Source organism: Orbicella franksi, chromosome 4 (genome assembly GCF_964199315.1).
Source record: "Orbicella franksi chromosome 4, jaOrbFran1.1, whole genome shotgun sequence".
Lineage (NCBI taxonomy): Eukaryota > Metazoa > Cnidaria > Anthozoa > Scleractinia > Merulinidae > Orbicella > Orbicella franksi.
This window is the reverse complement of record NC_138148.1, coordinates 32,635,792-32,651,839: the sequence shown is the minus strand read 5'-3', so window position 1 is coordinate 32,651,839 and position 16,048 is coordinate 32,635,792. Positions and strand designations below refer to the sequence as shown.

Genomic DNA, 16,048 nt, shown 5'->3' with positions numbered 1-16,048 from the left:
GCAGTTTTCTGTCATCTGCACATGTACTGCCCAGTCCCTCACAACAAACGTCACCTTCGTGGCAGTGTTTTCATCTCGAACTTTCCCGGGGAAGATATTGTTGAGAATTTTTTCCAGTTTGAAACGTTATTTAGTTCCTCTTTGAAATTATAAGCCAAGTATTATGTCTATACGTAGAGCAAGTCACGCAGGAAGCTGGTATAATTCTGATGGTGGGAGGACTCTTAACCAAATACTTCTTTTTTTGAAGATGAACTTTTTGGTATAAGCAGTAGTGCCGGTGTTTTTAAACTCTTTTGTTGTGTTTCTTTCCCATCATCAAAATGTAGCACGAAAACTAAACGCGAAGCTAGAAGAGTGGTTATCTAAAGTTGAACCAACATGTCGACCAGCGAAAGCTATCATAGCACCGTAAGTAAGTTTGTTTGAAAAAAAATTCCGATCCCTTTTTATCGAGGGAGTACAGAAGCTTTTATGTATAAACAGCAATGTTTTCTTTCTTTATGAAGGCATGCCGGTTACACTTACTGTGGTTCGTGCGGAGCCCATGCTTACAAACAGATCGATCCAAGTAAAATGTGAGTAGGTGCTCTATTTTTGTTACAACCTAATAACAGGAGATGGACTTGGTTTCAGAGAATCGTTTTAAGGAAGTTTTAGAAGAAAGCCTGAATCATAGTCAAATTATAAATAGCTGTTCCACTGGAAACCATGTTGTATTGTCAGTAGGACTTTTAGTTCCTAAACTGTTTTGAGGAGGAAGTTAATTTCAAAGCTTTTCAGTTTTATTCTTGAGATTTGATTTGCTTTTTTCCTTACACCTGCATAATGTTCACTAGTTCAGACTATTTGGTGATAGATGACTACATGTACATATATCTTTTTAACAATATAATAAATTTTAGAGTGTAATACCACTGTTTAAAGTCCATAAAATCTTTTGCTTACACATGATTGGTCAAAACGTATCATGGCACTGAATAAATTACCCCAGCTAAAACAAGGGAATATCCGACTGATATTTCCCAACTTTCAAAACAGCATGTCTTGCTAAAAATTTGAAGGATAATAAACACAATAGCCTGAATTTGGCACAAGAATATGCTTGGATATCTGTCCTTGGACATAATATCTGTTCCTCAAAGCTTGCAATTTTCTTTGAGCTATGCTCTCAGAAATGGTATGCTTCTCAGAGCAGAAAATGTCGAAAATTTGAAATAAGAGCTCTGGGCAATAATTCGAGGATTTATAATATGCTTGTTAACCATGCAGAGAGGTAAATATTGGTCTTATGTCTTGAAGTCAAGTTTCACACAGATTACACACAAATGTTGATCACATTTGAAAAGTAGTCATTGCTTGTTTTTGTCAGAGCTTTGAAATTTAAAGGTGCTGTGCCGTCTTTTGTCAGAACAGACAGAGTACAAAACTCATGGAAACTTGAACTGAAAATTAAAAAAAGAGCTGACGTGGTTAAGAAACCCCATTACAACTCCACAAAAATTTACAAAAAAAATAGAACGTCGCCATTTCTTTCTCCTTGACCCAACTGCTATGGTAATAAATTGATTGTAATAAATGTTGTTTGCTAGAAAGTAAATTCCCTACACATTCTTAATAATAGTTCTGATGTAGACCTGTGATAACATATGTTACAGGGAATTGTTATTAAAGCAAAGAGTGTTTATAACAGAATAGGACAAACTGAGTTTGAATTACTTTTATTATTTTGTATTCATAATTATTGATGCCTACATTTCCACCTGTTATGACATGGCTATTTTCATTGTATTCAATTCCAAGTAGCAGGTACAATTTTATGTCACCCCAAGCAAAATTGTTTGATAGCATTTCTTGTTCATATTAAAGATCTTATTATGTACATGAATCATCAAAACTACATGTAGGTAAAACATTCTTAACTACCACTGTCCTTCAAATTTATGAGGTACATCATCTTTTATTTAAACACATGTATGTATAATGTACTGTTATTTATTTAATCAATACCCTGAGTCTTTCCTTTGTTAGCCTAATTCAGTCATCTGGTAAGACTTAGATTAGTTTGTAGCGCTTAAGGTGGGTTGCAACAGCTTCAATCTTCGTTCATGAATCAGTTTACTATAACCACTCTTTTTCTGTTGATGCTGTTATTTTTACTTTTTTAAATAGTTATTTTTACCTATCATTTATATTTTTTGTTTTCTACAGTCAGTGTGATGTCTTAAGATTTTTACCAAGTTAACTTGTGTAGATGTGTGTACAGTTAATAATTACTGAGTAAAGATATTGTTTCCCAACTCTGGGGTAGACATAATAAGAAGCAAGATACTGAAGCAGAGTTGATGTTTTAGTGATCACAAGCTGTTGATGTTTTTATTGGGAGGGCTCCTTTTTATCTTGCAAAGCAGTACAAGATATTATTATAGCATGAACTTCTTAAAATTATGTTACTAGTTTTTTGACACTTACATGTAGTCAGTCTCTCGCATTTTATCTAAATGGTCGATGCACTTAATTGTAGCTAAGTGCATTAACCACTATAAACATTCTAATCAACATTTATTTTATTAACAACATCAGTGGCTCAGTTTTTCTTGATAAATTGTTTTCCTGTAATGTGCCTCTCACCTTAACAGATATTTAGGGAGCTCTACATTTGATACCCAAAGCTGTAGATGACTTTCAGCAAGTGCTTATCTCAGCTCACCCATTCTCCCCCTAACCATTACATTCAGAATAGCCTGCAGTGCAGGCGTATTTTGGCGAGTGAGCACATTTTGATTAAGTGAGATTCAAAGTTAGAAGAGGCTTGGGGAGAGACAGAAAGGCATCCAGGGAAGTAACTGTACACTGATAACTCGTGAACACAGAGACAATGCCTGTACTACAGGCTACCTTCAGAACCACACCACTACTAGGTTTAGTAAATGCACTCCATACACCTACTCGTCTGATTACGTAGTTCTACAGAGATCCAACTTGAGTGTTCCTGGTTGGTTATTGGTCAGTCTTGAATTTTGCCATTCAATAGTCAATCCAAGAAAGTACCCACAGTTGATTTCAATGGAGTTTTAGGATAAATTTACTTGCGCTCTATCATAATACCGTTCTTTGATTGGCTACGCTACTCACTATCTATTCTGAGTAGCCTAGCAGTGTGCAGTTGTTAACAAAATGGCAGCCGCTTCAATGCATTTTTAAAGTGTCTGTGAAGAAGATTCTGATAAAGTTTTGAACCACTAGTAGATAATTTATACTAAATAAATCAATCGGGTTATTTTGCTCTCGATTTCTTTTGTTGACTCAGACTTTGCCCTTGTCAACCACTGTGTGATACAAATTTTGAGTTCATAAGCTCATGTAACAGTGTGAAATTTTCTGGGTTGAATCTCAGTTGTCTCTTTGGAATGTGTAGAAACAGACAACTATTTGTTAATTACCGTTAACAAACTCTTTTCTCGAACGTAGTAACGAGGGTTCAATTTGTGTTTTTACAGAAAGCGGATATTTATCCTTGGACCGTCTCATCACATGTACCTGCCTGGCTGTGCAATAACCAGTTTAACACAGTATCAAACTCCGTTGTACAATCTTTCCGTAGACACTGAAGGTGAGCACAAATCCTTTAAAGCCTGCTGGTGCCTGGGGTGTTTGTGATCATGAATGTAGCCACTGACAAGATGCAAATTTCTTTTTTCAGTCAATAATGAATTGTATGCTACTGGAGAATTTGAGAAGCTTGATGAGGCTGATGACGAGAAGGAACACAGTATAGAACTTCATTTGCCATACATTGCAAAAGTAATGGAGAGGTAAGACTGATCCTTTTTTACAGATGAAAAATAAAGCCTCATTCAGTAGAGTAGCAATGTTGTTACATTATATTTTTGCCAATGTGTAGTTCCCAGTGGGATGGCCAAGACTCCCATATGAAAAGCTCAGGTGTCGGAATGCTCATCTTCTTGCTTGGGGATATCAATTAACGATTCAGATTTCACTTAGGGTGTTCATAAAGAAATGCCAGTATTTTTAGCTGTCAAATAAACGTATCTTTTAGGGTGCACACAAAGAAATAATAATGAAAGAAACACACTTATTTCTGTATTTAGACTTGATTTCTGCCAATCTCTCAAGTCCAGTCTACTGGCCCAGGCCTCTGTCCTGAACAACGGCTGGTAATCAAGCCTATTGTGTTTTAAGTGTTATCTTTCACAGGTCAGATAAAGCCTGAGCCACGCCCAGATTGGTCTCCTTTAGGGGTTTAATTTAAATTTCCCGGTAGGCATCTCCAATCTTTTCTTGTGGGAGTCCTTTCCCAAGGGTTTAGTGATTACTTCCGTGTACTAAACCTTAATTTTCTGTGTACTGTTAAGACAACACATCTCTCTATCTCAGAATCAGAATAATAAATTATAATAATCACTTGTTTTCTGCATTAATGTATGCTACTTTCTTGTCTTACTACAGTAAAAAGGATCAGTTTAAGATTGTTCCAATCCTGGTAGGTGGATTAAAGTCTGAGGGTGAAGCAAAGTTTGGCAGGATTCTAAGCAAATATCTGATCAAACCCGAGAATTTTTTTGTTATCTCTTCAGATTTTTGTCACTGGGGTAAGTATGAAGTCAAGCACGTGATCTATAAATTTCTGAAAGTTGGATTAAGAGTTGGAAATGATAAAAGAAAATAGTGCCTTGAGGAAATGTTGAATGAACGAACAAACAAATGACTGAGAAAGAAACTGATTAAGTCAGAAAATATGGTAAAAATTAAAACAATTTTATATTATTGTACTTGGTCTGTGCATGAGACCTCAGTCAAGATTCTCCCATACCCTACCCCAATTGTTTAATAAGAGCTACCATAATGATTCAATTTAGTACCAGGGGTACTGATTTACCTTTGGTAGCTCAAGGTAGGGCTCACTTATTGGAGGGAGGGGGGTGTGCTTTTTTCTTTTTGAACATATACAATACTTATTAATGAAAAACAACAATACTGATACTTAATTAACACTTGAAAGAACTATACCAAGAGGAGCTCTCTGACTGATAGTCATAACATTCTGATGGGAAAGCAGAATTAATGATTCATTTCCTCTAACTACATGTAGTCTATTCTTTGTCAATGTTTTAAATGCCATTCGCTCATTGGGATAGAGTGAAATTATCTCTGGTCTGATGTCAACATGCATATATATATAAAGGCTATTGAACTGAGATGGTAAAATTAACTAAAATAAACAAAATATCAATCAACTAAGATGTTCTTTTTCAGGAAAACGATTTAACTACTCATTTTATGACAGAAGTTGTGGCCCTATTTTTCAATACATTGAAGCTCTAGATAGGAAAGTAAGTAATAAATGTGGTATTTATAATATGAACCTTTAGATCAAGGTTCAAGTGGATACTAAGTCAGCTTAAAATCGAACAAAATTGGGCACATGCATGAAGCCTGCAACAGAGCTTTGAACCATGCAATGGAGAATGAAGAATGAAGAAAATAACTTTAGTTAGTAGTTTATAATTTGTTGTACTTACACCCCTTGTTTAAAAGATTTCTAGTCTTTTACCACGTGTTCAAAATTTAAATTGAGCCCCAACTTCCAATTTCCACAGCTTAATGTTCCATAGGTTATGTATGTCTTGAATTTAGTGGGTTTCTTTTTTTCTTGATTGATTTTTTTCTTGATTTCTTGATGTGTTTCATTTCATTTTCTCCTATCTTGAGCATGGGAGGAGGGGGCACTCCCATATAAAAAGAACAGGGGGGGGCTCGTCAGAAATTTTGAAAAGAACCCCTAAGAGGTACTAAGATCCTGTTTTGTGGGTGTGGCTTGAACTTTTTTCACCACTAAGAGGTACCAATTCTAAAACAACAAATCATCTCCTGCCATAGTTTTTTTTTTTTGGCTCAACACCCTAATAGGTACTGCAAAAGCTCCCACTGTGAACCTTTTCATGCTGCACACTGTGAGAGGTACCAAAACTGCTTTTTTTAACCCCTAAAAGGTACGACGAGCCCCGCCCCCCCATACCTTTTTACATTGTATATGAGAGTCCCCCCTTGGATCTCAAGTTCGGTTATTTCTAAGTTCACTCATTTGATATAAACTTTTCAACATTGTGACTACACATGTATGTTACCACGGTAACAAGGTACTCATTAGTTATGGATGCCATCAGTTTGTAACTGTTTTCTTGCTGTCAATTCATAGGGAATGGAAGCTATAGAAAAACTAGACCCCAAATATTTTAAAGAGTATATAGATAAATACCACAACACAATATGTGGTAGACATCCTATTGGTGTTTTACTCCACGTAAGTAACTACACAGAGTTGACTCCCAGTAACTTGAACTCTCGGCAACTCAAATCTTATGCTGACTGGAACCAAAGCTGATTTCTCCTGGATTTAGTTCCAAGGCTGTGGTTTAAAAGAAATTTTGAGCAGCCCAAAGGTTCCTATTCATGCAGTGCTCACTTAATCTAAATTTAAGTAAGTTTTTCCAGTCACCCAAACGTAAAAGTTAGTTGCCCGTGGCACCTGGGTGCCTCTAGAGTGTAGCCCTGGATCCATACATTTACTGCAATTTTACCCTCAGTAAAATGAACCCCTCAATTACTTGAAAATCCTGCTACTCACTTCAGGTCACTTTCTCTAGAATTTTAGACTGGCTTAGTTACTCAAACCCCTTTGTCAAAGTGCAACTAGTCAATACATAGATCAGACCAGTAAAGGTCAGAAAATTTAATTTGATACAAATTGAGCACTGAGTGATTCTTTCCTGCTTTGCATTTTTTTTGTTTTATTTCCTCTTTATTGGAGGTCCATTGTTTTGTTTTGTTAGCAAAATGTTGTTAATTTTTTGCTCTGTCTTTGTAAATTATGAAACTTATAAACACATTGTTTGAACAGAAATTGATAAAAGAAATGTAACCCTGTTTTTTCTTCCTTATTTTTGGTCATTTTTTCCCATCCCCTCTAATGTGAACTCCTAATAACTTGAACCTTTAATGATTTTCCTTGACAGTTCAAGTTACCAGAAGTCAACTGTATTTAATTTCTTTAAATGTGAAGTGTGCTTTTCCATTGTGTTTTAAGTAATATATCAAACACAAAAGACCATGTTTTACCACATTTCCAAACACTGAGACGAGAGTTTTTTGACGAACTTTGAGGTGTTTGGAAATGTAGTCAAACACTGTCTTAAGTGATATATCTTCTGTGAAGGAGAACTAAAATTAAGGAGAAAAGGGAGAAATAAAATTGTAAAAATCTATGCTAAGTAAGATCAGATATCCAAACACTATCACAGTCATGATTTCCTTTCAATAGGCCATTTCCGAGTTGCCTTTCATGGTCTCTGTGTCAAAAGGAGTCTTCATGTGAAACCATTCATATGAAAATGAGTTCTGCCTACTGGTTCATTTTCATGTAAATCAAAGTAGTAATGAGTAATTAGTAATGAGTTTGAGCAAATATTATAAAAAAAAAACCAGTACTGTTTGCCAATAGTACTGACTTGCCAGCCACATTAAAAAATTGTCTCTTTTGTCTTTTTATTACAGGCAGTTGAGGTCATGCGACAGATGAATGGCGTAACCCATCCGTGGACATTAGAATTTATTCAGTACTCTCAGTCCAATGAATGTCGTCACGCTGGTGACAGCTCTGTCAGCTATGCTGCTGGTGTGCTGCATCAACAAGCACAGTGATGTTCAACCTCTGCTTTCTTTGTATATATAACTGCTTTTTCATGTTTTTTCTCAGTGCTGGAAAACTTCTTACTTCAATTTCCGTGCTTGTTTGGTTTTTGTAACTTCCCAGTGAAGTTTTGAGTCTCGGATTTTTATTTAAATATTAAGCTTGAGTTAAAATGCTGGTTAACTAGTGTTAGAACATTGTTAGAATTAGAACAACAACTTTGAGTAATAGAAGCAGAGGGTCTGAGTTAAAATGTCAAGGTTTTAGGCTCAACAGCAGGTTGTCTGATTATTTTAATTAGCACTCCTGATAACCTGATTTAACTCATTAAGCACCCAGGCAGAAGATAGAAGTCTTAATTATTATTGCATGATGGGTCAAAAGTATGTTAATTAAATGTATAAGGGTACAAGGTTCAAAGCCTTCCAGGAACACCACATGAATTGGTGCTCAATGATGACTGTTGTTTCCACAATCCATCTGCAACTTGTGGGCAGGAGTCATCTTTGCAGTCAGCGGTGAAACCAGAGTATATTTTTCTGGGCGGATTCTCAGTTGTTGAGTAAGAATTGAACCTGTGTGGAGAGTAATTAACGTAATTATACATCTCACTCTCTAAATGTTAATACAAAAGTGCTGATTTGTGCTGTCTACAGAATCCAGTGTTTGTGGCACTCCTTGGAGGTAACAGCTTGATAAATATTTAAATAAATTTTTCATTCACAAAATGAAACTTACCAGCAGTTGTAAAATGAAAATGATCTCTATTACTGTAAGACTACTTGAACTGGGCCACCTGGCCACCTAGAAGAAAACAAACCAATCAAAACATAAACTGAGAACAATGGACTGGTACCTTTTCACAATGGCAAGTAATGGTCTGTTTGACGTGAAAACATAAACACTATCAACTCCTCTGCGTTATATGCTTTCTTAGAGATTCACTCCTTGATGGCAAATTATCATAATTATAAATCTTGCTCCAAAAATTTAGCTTGAAAACTCATTTTGCAACAATTGAACTGATTTCCCATTGAACAGTGTACAAAATTTAGGATCAAAAGTAACAAATAAACAAATGGCAAAGTTTCCCGAGAGGTTTGCACCACCTCCCACTTTGTTGGGTTTTCAATTTTGTTAAGATCTATTGTTTGGTTTATTTGAGAAAAAGATTGTAATCCTTTTTTCTCAAGTAACATTCTGATTGGTTGACTCTTTTCCAAGTGGCCCAGCTCAAGTAGTAACTCTGTAATACTCTCGCTTCACACGTTTATTTTGTTCGGCACAGGAGACTTAACCTAAAAGAAAGAATCTGCCAGCTTTAAATGCATTATAATATATTTAAATACAATAATATCATTGAGTTTGTGGTTAGTGTTTCCTGTGCACTAGTTCTTGTTCTTTGAATTGTCTTTCAAGATCTCCCATTTTCTTACCATTTGGTGATGGTTACTATAAGAGCATAGGTTGTTCAGAAGTGCAATTATGGGAAACAAAAAGAAATATTTTCTTGAAATTATGTTAACTTATATTGAAGAAATTTTGGTGGTTTGTTCAAGTAGCATGGTATTTTTGTTATTGGAATATTTGCAACTGAAAGTACTGTTGGCCTTGTACAGGCAGTTGTGCACATTTCCATCTGCTATTTTGCTGAAAAAGGATGTCTTGAATTTTTATGCACATGAAAATAAAGTGCTATCTAGCCATCTTTTGTTTTCTTTTGTTATTTTAACGGACTTAAAACTTTCTGGGAAACTTCATCATCATCATCGTGTTTTATTTGTCACACCACCGATAAAACATATACAAGATAAAAAAAGGTTGAGCTACAAAATACCACTAGGCTTATAAGGGTGCGCACGCAGCCACCTCAGTTGTCAATACCAGTGTATGGTGTAAATGTTAACTTTTGTGTGCAGCATGACCAATCCAGCATTATTTTATTAAAAATATAGTCCCTTTTTTCTTAAAGCTGGAAAAGCTTGTTGAATTAGTGGATACTGGTAGAGAATTCCAAACTTAACATTCTTTTGGTGTAGTGGTTACAACATTGCAGGAGCCGACTTCCACCCTTTGAATTGGCATATGAAAACTGATAAAAATGAAATGTTGTGTATGGCATGACATGCAATTCCCCCCTCCCGACATGGGCTTACTTAGATTAACGATCCTAAAGTAAGATGGTTTTGGTATTTCCTAGAGTGCTCAGCCTGAAAAGGTCCACAACAGGAGCTTTTGCAGGACCTTCTAGGGTATTGAGCCAAAAGAAAATATGACGAGATGTTTTGTTTTAGAAATGAATTGGCATCTCTGCGGGTGAAAAATATTTAAGTCACACCTACAAAACAGGATATTGGAACCTTGTAGGGGTTCTTTTCAAGATTTTTGATGAGCATCCTCATCCTTATCATATGAGAGTTTACCCGGAGCAAATTCTTTTGATTAAGAGTCCTATCCTACAGAACTTGTTTCACAAGTGCTTAGAGGCTTGTTCTGCTGATTTCCAATAAAAGTGTTACAGGTGCAAGCTTCTAAAGGGCTCTGAGACCCATTCTCCTCCAGAAAATGCTCTGGATTTGAACTTCTCAAGTCCCCTTTCTTGGGTTTCAGAGTCATTCTGACAACTCTAACCAATTTCCGTAAACTGCAGACTGCCAGGGACAGGCTTGTACACAATAGCTTCAACCTGCCTAACGATCTTTATTCTCAACACATCGTTGAGAGGACTTACATAAGAGGTTTAGTGATCCATGCAAGCAGCATCACAAGACAGTACTAGCACTTGTAGACATGACATACTCACACATTTTTATTGAACATAGCTCTATAATTACAACAAAAAGGAGAATATTCTTTTGCTTGCATATAATTAATTACATGTCTGCACTGAAACTACTGTTCAGCACACCTTGAATGCAAATACAATGCCAGAAAGACCCATTTTAGGAGATGCAAAACATAGCATTCACTGGCATTATTGTTATTGTTTATTTCTGGAAAAATGGAGAGGGTAAAACTGGGAAAATTGATCACAATGTCACCACTTGCCAGGATATTCCTCTGCACAGAAGAATGTTCCCAACTGATGTTTTCTTGGTTTGTTCTGCCTTTCCTAAAATGGCTATTCAGTCAAGAGAACAGGTACTGTCTCTGCAAATTGAGTGAGCCCATAGCTATCATTTGTTGAAGTTGCCTGGCAACAACACATGTTCATCAATCCCTAGCAACACATTTTGTTAAATCAGCATTCCTTCCATCAATCTCCTTTGTAGTTGCTATGGATTAGTTTCCAAGGATCATATGACAAGCCAAAACAGTGGCTTCAACGAAGACAGCCAAGTGGCTCAATCAACATAAACATTCTAAAAACTAAAGCTGGATCTATTGTCTTCGATTGGAGATTATAAGTGAAGTTTAAAATTTTTGGGCAGTTTCCATGAGCATTTTCACCAAAAATAGTACTTGCTTCTTGACATCTTACTGGCTACTTTCAAAGTAAGTCTATGTTGTTTAACAAACCTTGATTTCAAAACAATAATTATAATAATTTCTCATCACTGGTGCAAACCCAACCATCAAATCTAAATGTGAAAATGGTTACTGAACAAAACATGTATGAATTCAGCCTCATGGCCAGATGTTGTTTGGCTATAAGGTTTTCAACAATTTCCAAAAAGGTTTTAAGAATAGAAACTTTGCGTAAGACAGCATGTTCCTAAGAATTACAAAATGTTCTGAATGATTTTTCTTTTTGTTTAACAAGTGAACTCCATATAAAACTATGCCCTTACCCTTAAGGTTACTCTTAAGTGTAAATTGTCACCAAAGATCACTGACTGCCATGCTCTTAGATTAAAGTATTACTATGAATAAAGTTGAAATTAAATTTGCTATTTTTTGCGAAGTGTGGTTTTAATCAACAATCTCTCAATTCAACAATAGTTTATTTTTAATTTGCAATACAGCAAATTCTATTGAACACACTAAAACAGTGTCATCAATTTAACATACAATGCTTTGGTACCAGTTTACTCTTTCGAAAATCTAACTGCTACATTTAAATTAAAAAAAAAAAAAAGAAAGTAGATATCAGAGGAGTGATTAGTAAAGGGAAAGATATTAAGTCTACAATTCGCTGTCTAATATATGTTGCACCATTTTGTCAAGATGTAGGATAGAAGTGACCGTCAACATTTCAATCATTGGAAACTCCCACTTATATCCCTTCCCAGAAGAAAGTCTGTGTTATTTTGAAACTTGGAAAGACGTATAAAATGGGAGTCCTTAATATCATTTTTTGCTGGTAGGAGTATTAAGTAACTAAAACCAAATGGTTTGTAGTCCAGTGTCTTTGATTAGTTACTAACAACATCCACCGCCGCTTGGCTTAACTGGCGTACTAGAATTGATTTTGACGTTACTAGTTCCAGGTTGAGCCGGTGCTGGTCCCATACGATTCTTTATTTCTGCTGCCATTGTCATAAAAGCTTGCTCCACATTTGTGGCATTCTTGGCACTTGTTTCCAAGAATGGTATTCCCAGGGAGTCTGCATATTCCTACAGGGAGAAATGTACAGTATTGCTTTGAGAATTGATTTTGCACAAACTTAGCAAAAAGAGAGGAAAAAATGTTCTCACTGAGCAAGTGAATAATGCCTTACCCTGCATGTACCAAAACAGTTACAAGGAAGGGCTAGGCAGGAATTCACTAATAATTCACAACTGAAAAGCCACAACTGTGCCTAGTGTTGTTGCCAGGTGAGACAAGTTGGGAAAAAAGAGCCACAAACAAAAGGGCTTTTTCTTTAATATTCTTGTCACTTCCCAAAAACCTTACAAAACAAACCAACATTAGGACTTTCTTTAACTTGAATACAAAAATATTAATATTGACATTTCTCTGGAAATTTGCTTGAATAAAGAACTGTATTAAAAAGAAACAAAATACACACCAAAGAGGGAATGACAGAGAATTTCTGTGCACTCAAATTTGATGCACATCTCTTGAATTTATATACAGTTGAACCTCTGCTAATGAACACCTTCTGTAGGCAAACACCTCCTGTAAGTGGACACAGTAATGGTTCCAACCACATACAAACACTGCATTTTTAACCATCCATAACCAGACAAATCTCTTAAAGGGAACACGTTTTCTGGTCCAGAGCATGTCCGCTTATGGGAGGTTCAACTCTAGTTATTTATAGTACCTTTGCTGTTGTGAAGTCCACTACTTTCTTTGTTGTAAGATCAGACTTGTTCCCAACAAGTAGTTTATTAACATTTTCACATGCATACCGGTCAATTTCTTGTAACCACTGCTTGACGTTGTTAAACGACTCCTGAAATTTAACAACACAAATTGAAGTTTAGGTGAAATCACTTTACAACAAGAATTGAAATATTGTATTTTCAATATTGTAATATTGTAAATATTTCAGAATGTAAGAGCAAAATAAAGTGAAGTTGGAGATGAACAAACAAAAGACCCTCTTTAACACATACATGTAGAATTCAATTCTATGTGACAACAAGGACTGACAAAAATTTAGAAATACTAAAAGGTGCTTGGAAGTAATTCTAAATTTGTTACTCAGACTGGTTACATAACCAAGAAGAAATTTGGATACAAATGCAAAATGGCTCTTCCTTTTTTGTGAGCCTATTCCATCAGAACATTACAAACAAACAATCCTACTTCACACTGAAAGAGTTACCAACCACAACAAGCACTGTCTTATCTTTAGAAGAAAGTAGGCTGAAAATGAAAAAGCTTACATGATATGTAGGCCTGGGACAAGGCTAATTGACGTGCAGTAATTAGATACCACAACAAACTATGGACCACAAAATGGAGTAAACTTGACAGGTACTTGACTTTACCCAACAAATAGTGTGTACAAAAAAACACATCCAAAATAATATTATTGCACATAATAGGGGACTTTGACCCACTTATATGCCATTCTCTTTTTCAAACGACTTAAAATACACCACTGCACTTCAGTTTACAGGATGTTGCATGCACCTTTGCATGCTGATGAAATGACTCAGCAACAAATGTTAACCATTTGGATGCAAAAAGGTCAACATGTATTATATGAATGCAAATCCATACAGACAAAAGTTAAACAGTTTCGCATGGCTGTAAGAGCGACACACTAAAATTTACAAACTCACAACAATAAGTCAAGCACCTCGTCACTGTGCACCTTAACAAAGTCATTGTGAGTAAGCAATGGTTATGTGTTTTACCTGGTCTGTAACATCATAAACGACTATAATTCCGTGAGCTCCTCTGTAGTAGCTAGAGGTTATGGTACGGAATCGTTCCTGACCTGCAGTGTCCCACTGAAAAAAAGCAAATCGAATCATTATCAATGTTGATGCACTAAAATATCGTAATTTACAGCCGAGCAAAGTACAATGCGTTTGAACGACGTAATGGTTTACTTCTATGTTCCTTTCCGATCGATTTAAATTGTATTTTATATGAAATTGAAATGGATTGCAACCTTATCACCCTTTTCATTGTACTTACAATTTGCAGCTTTATCGTCTTGCCATCCAATTCTATGGTTCGTATTTTCTACGTAGGGAAAACAACAAAATAAACACAAAATTATAAGTAATTACGCATCCCTCGTTTTACCCTTAAACCGCGCAGTAGAAAGTCCATAATAAGCCCCTTAAACGTGGAAAGATTAGTTTATACAACTTACAAAGTCGACACCAATTGTGCTGATGTAGCTTTCTGTATATGTATCATCCTGTTAAGGCAGAAAAACAACAGCGAGGGTTAACAGCGATTGGAATAAAAGCCAAAACCGGTAACCGGTCAGACATCACTGTCGTTGGGAAATATTAGGCAATACTCGTCAAAAGAACAGGAAAATGCGAATACCAACCGCGAACCGAAGCAACAAGCATGATTTTCCAACACCAGAGTCTCCGATAAGTAGAAGCTTGAACAAATAATCACTGTAAGTAAAACAGAGTAGAAATACGTTCTGTAAGAGAAAAATTCCAAATGACACGTCGAATCATCCCTGGTTGAACTCGAAACCCTGCCACAGGGAAACAGTGTACATAGCATAATCTTAAACCTACTATTCGGGATTCATAGTGGACATGTTAGGTTGTCTCGCTCCCAGTTGTGTTGGTCGTTGATTTAGCTTTGTGCCAAGCTAAATTGTAAATGAAATGATGTACAAATACCGGCAAATATCTTGCTTTTTCGGTGAAAGAGGAAGCGAGCCACTAAGCTCAGCTTGGCGTGGTGCTAACAATAATCCTTGGAGGGGGATGAACAAATTGCTCTTCACCATGACGTCATGTAGCAGTAGGACGACGTGGCAAAGTCGACTCGTATCTCGTGACTTCCGACGAAGTCGTAGCTCGGAACACGTCGGTCAATTTGACGGTTTTTTCGATGCACGCGAAAAAATATTGGATCGATGTACGTAAGAACTCCATATTTATGGCATCTAATAATAACAAAACTGAAATTTTCTCAATTCGTCGTTCTATTTTTATCACAGGTGGTAAAAACAAAAGTATGTCAATTAATCAGCATTTAGGATTAATTCTCTTAGGGACGGAACATTATTTTTGAGGAGGAGGGCGGGGGAAGGGGTTGGGCAATTTTCTGGGGCGTGAAATTTTTTCTCATGCACCTTTAGCTTGTGGGTGATATTTTTCGTGGGCAATAGCTAGTGCAAGGATATTTTTAGCATCAAAAACAGGACCTGATAGTAGTAAGCAGGATTTTTTCCTAGCAGTTTTTACATGTACACTGCGTTGGAAATTGCCAAACCATCCCCCCCCCCCCGACTCAAAAAAGAAAATAATGGTCCGTCCTTTACAAGCCACAATATCATCTAAGTTTTTTTGCTGTCGTTTCCTTCCGGCATGCGAGTGTTTGTGATGCTCGACACAAGCATCACCGTCGATAACTCTCAATGGTATTCGGCTTGGATTCCTACCCAAGCAATCTCAGAAATACTCGTTCCTTTATCTGGAAAAATAGTCCTCCTGTCCTTCTGCAACTACTCTAGTTTTCTCTCTCACCTTACATGTACACGCACTGTCTGTGAACTTGGAGTCGGTCTTGAAAACAGGTTATTTTGTTTCCGTAGGAGGAAAAAATGATCGCGTTTGGAGATATCGCTGATTGTAGAACTGAATAAGAGGTTGAGTGGGCGTTTTCTAGCTTGGTGTGTAAAACGAAGGAAGACGGGGAGGGAGAGTGTAGATGGTGGGAGGGGGAGCTTTTCGTTTCCCCTACCCCTTCCCTGTTTACTCCCGCAACGGGGCCATCGGTTACGTTCAAGAAGG

The 16,048-nt window shown here is 36.5% G+C and overlaps 2 protein-coding genes across 2 annotated transcripts; one reads left to right on the top strand and one right to left on the bottom strand.

Annotated features, from left to right (window-relative positions):
- The first annotated feature begins 41 nt into the window (after window positions 1-41).
- On the top strand, window positions 42-9,410 carry LOC145484067 (protein MEMO1-like). The gene is made up of 9 exons (XM_081462678.1): window positions 42-212; window positions 330-411; window positions 510-578; window positions 3,501-3,613; window positions 3,704-3,815; window positions 4,471-4,613; window positions 5,278-5,354; window positions 6,221-6,325; window positions 7,576-9,410. Exons 1-9 carry the CDS (start codon window positions 164-166, stop codon window positions 7,720-7,722), a joined length of 897 nt encoding a protein of 298 aa, XP_081318804.1. The 5' UTR covers window positions 42-163; the 3' UTR covers window positions 7,723-9,410.
- A 1,083-nt stretch (window positions 9,411-10,493) lies between these two features.
- On the bottom strand, window positions 10,494-14,989 carry LOC145484068 (ras-related protein Rab-1A). The gene is made up of 7 exons (XM_081462679.1): window positions 14,822-14,989; window positions 14,620-14,692; window positions 14,434-14,481; window positions 14,253-14,300; window positions 13,967-14,062; window positions 12,922-13,053; window positions 10,494-12,268 (listed from the first exon to the last, which is right to left on the bottom strand). Exons 1-7 carry the CDS (start codon window positions 14,842-14,844, stop codon window positions 12,074-12,076), a joined length of 615 nt encoding a protein of 204 aa, XP_081318805.1. The 5' UTR covers window positions 14,845-14,989; the 3' UTR covers window positions 10,494-12,073.
- Window positions 14,990-16,048: the final 1,059 nt, after the last annotated feature.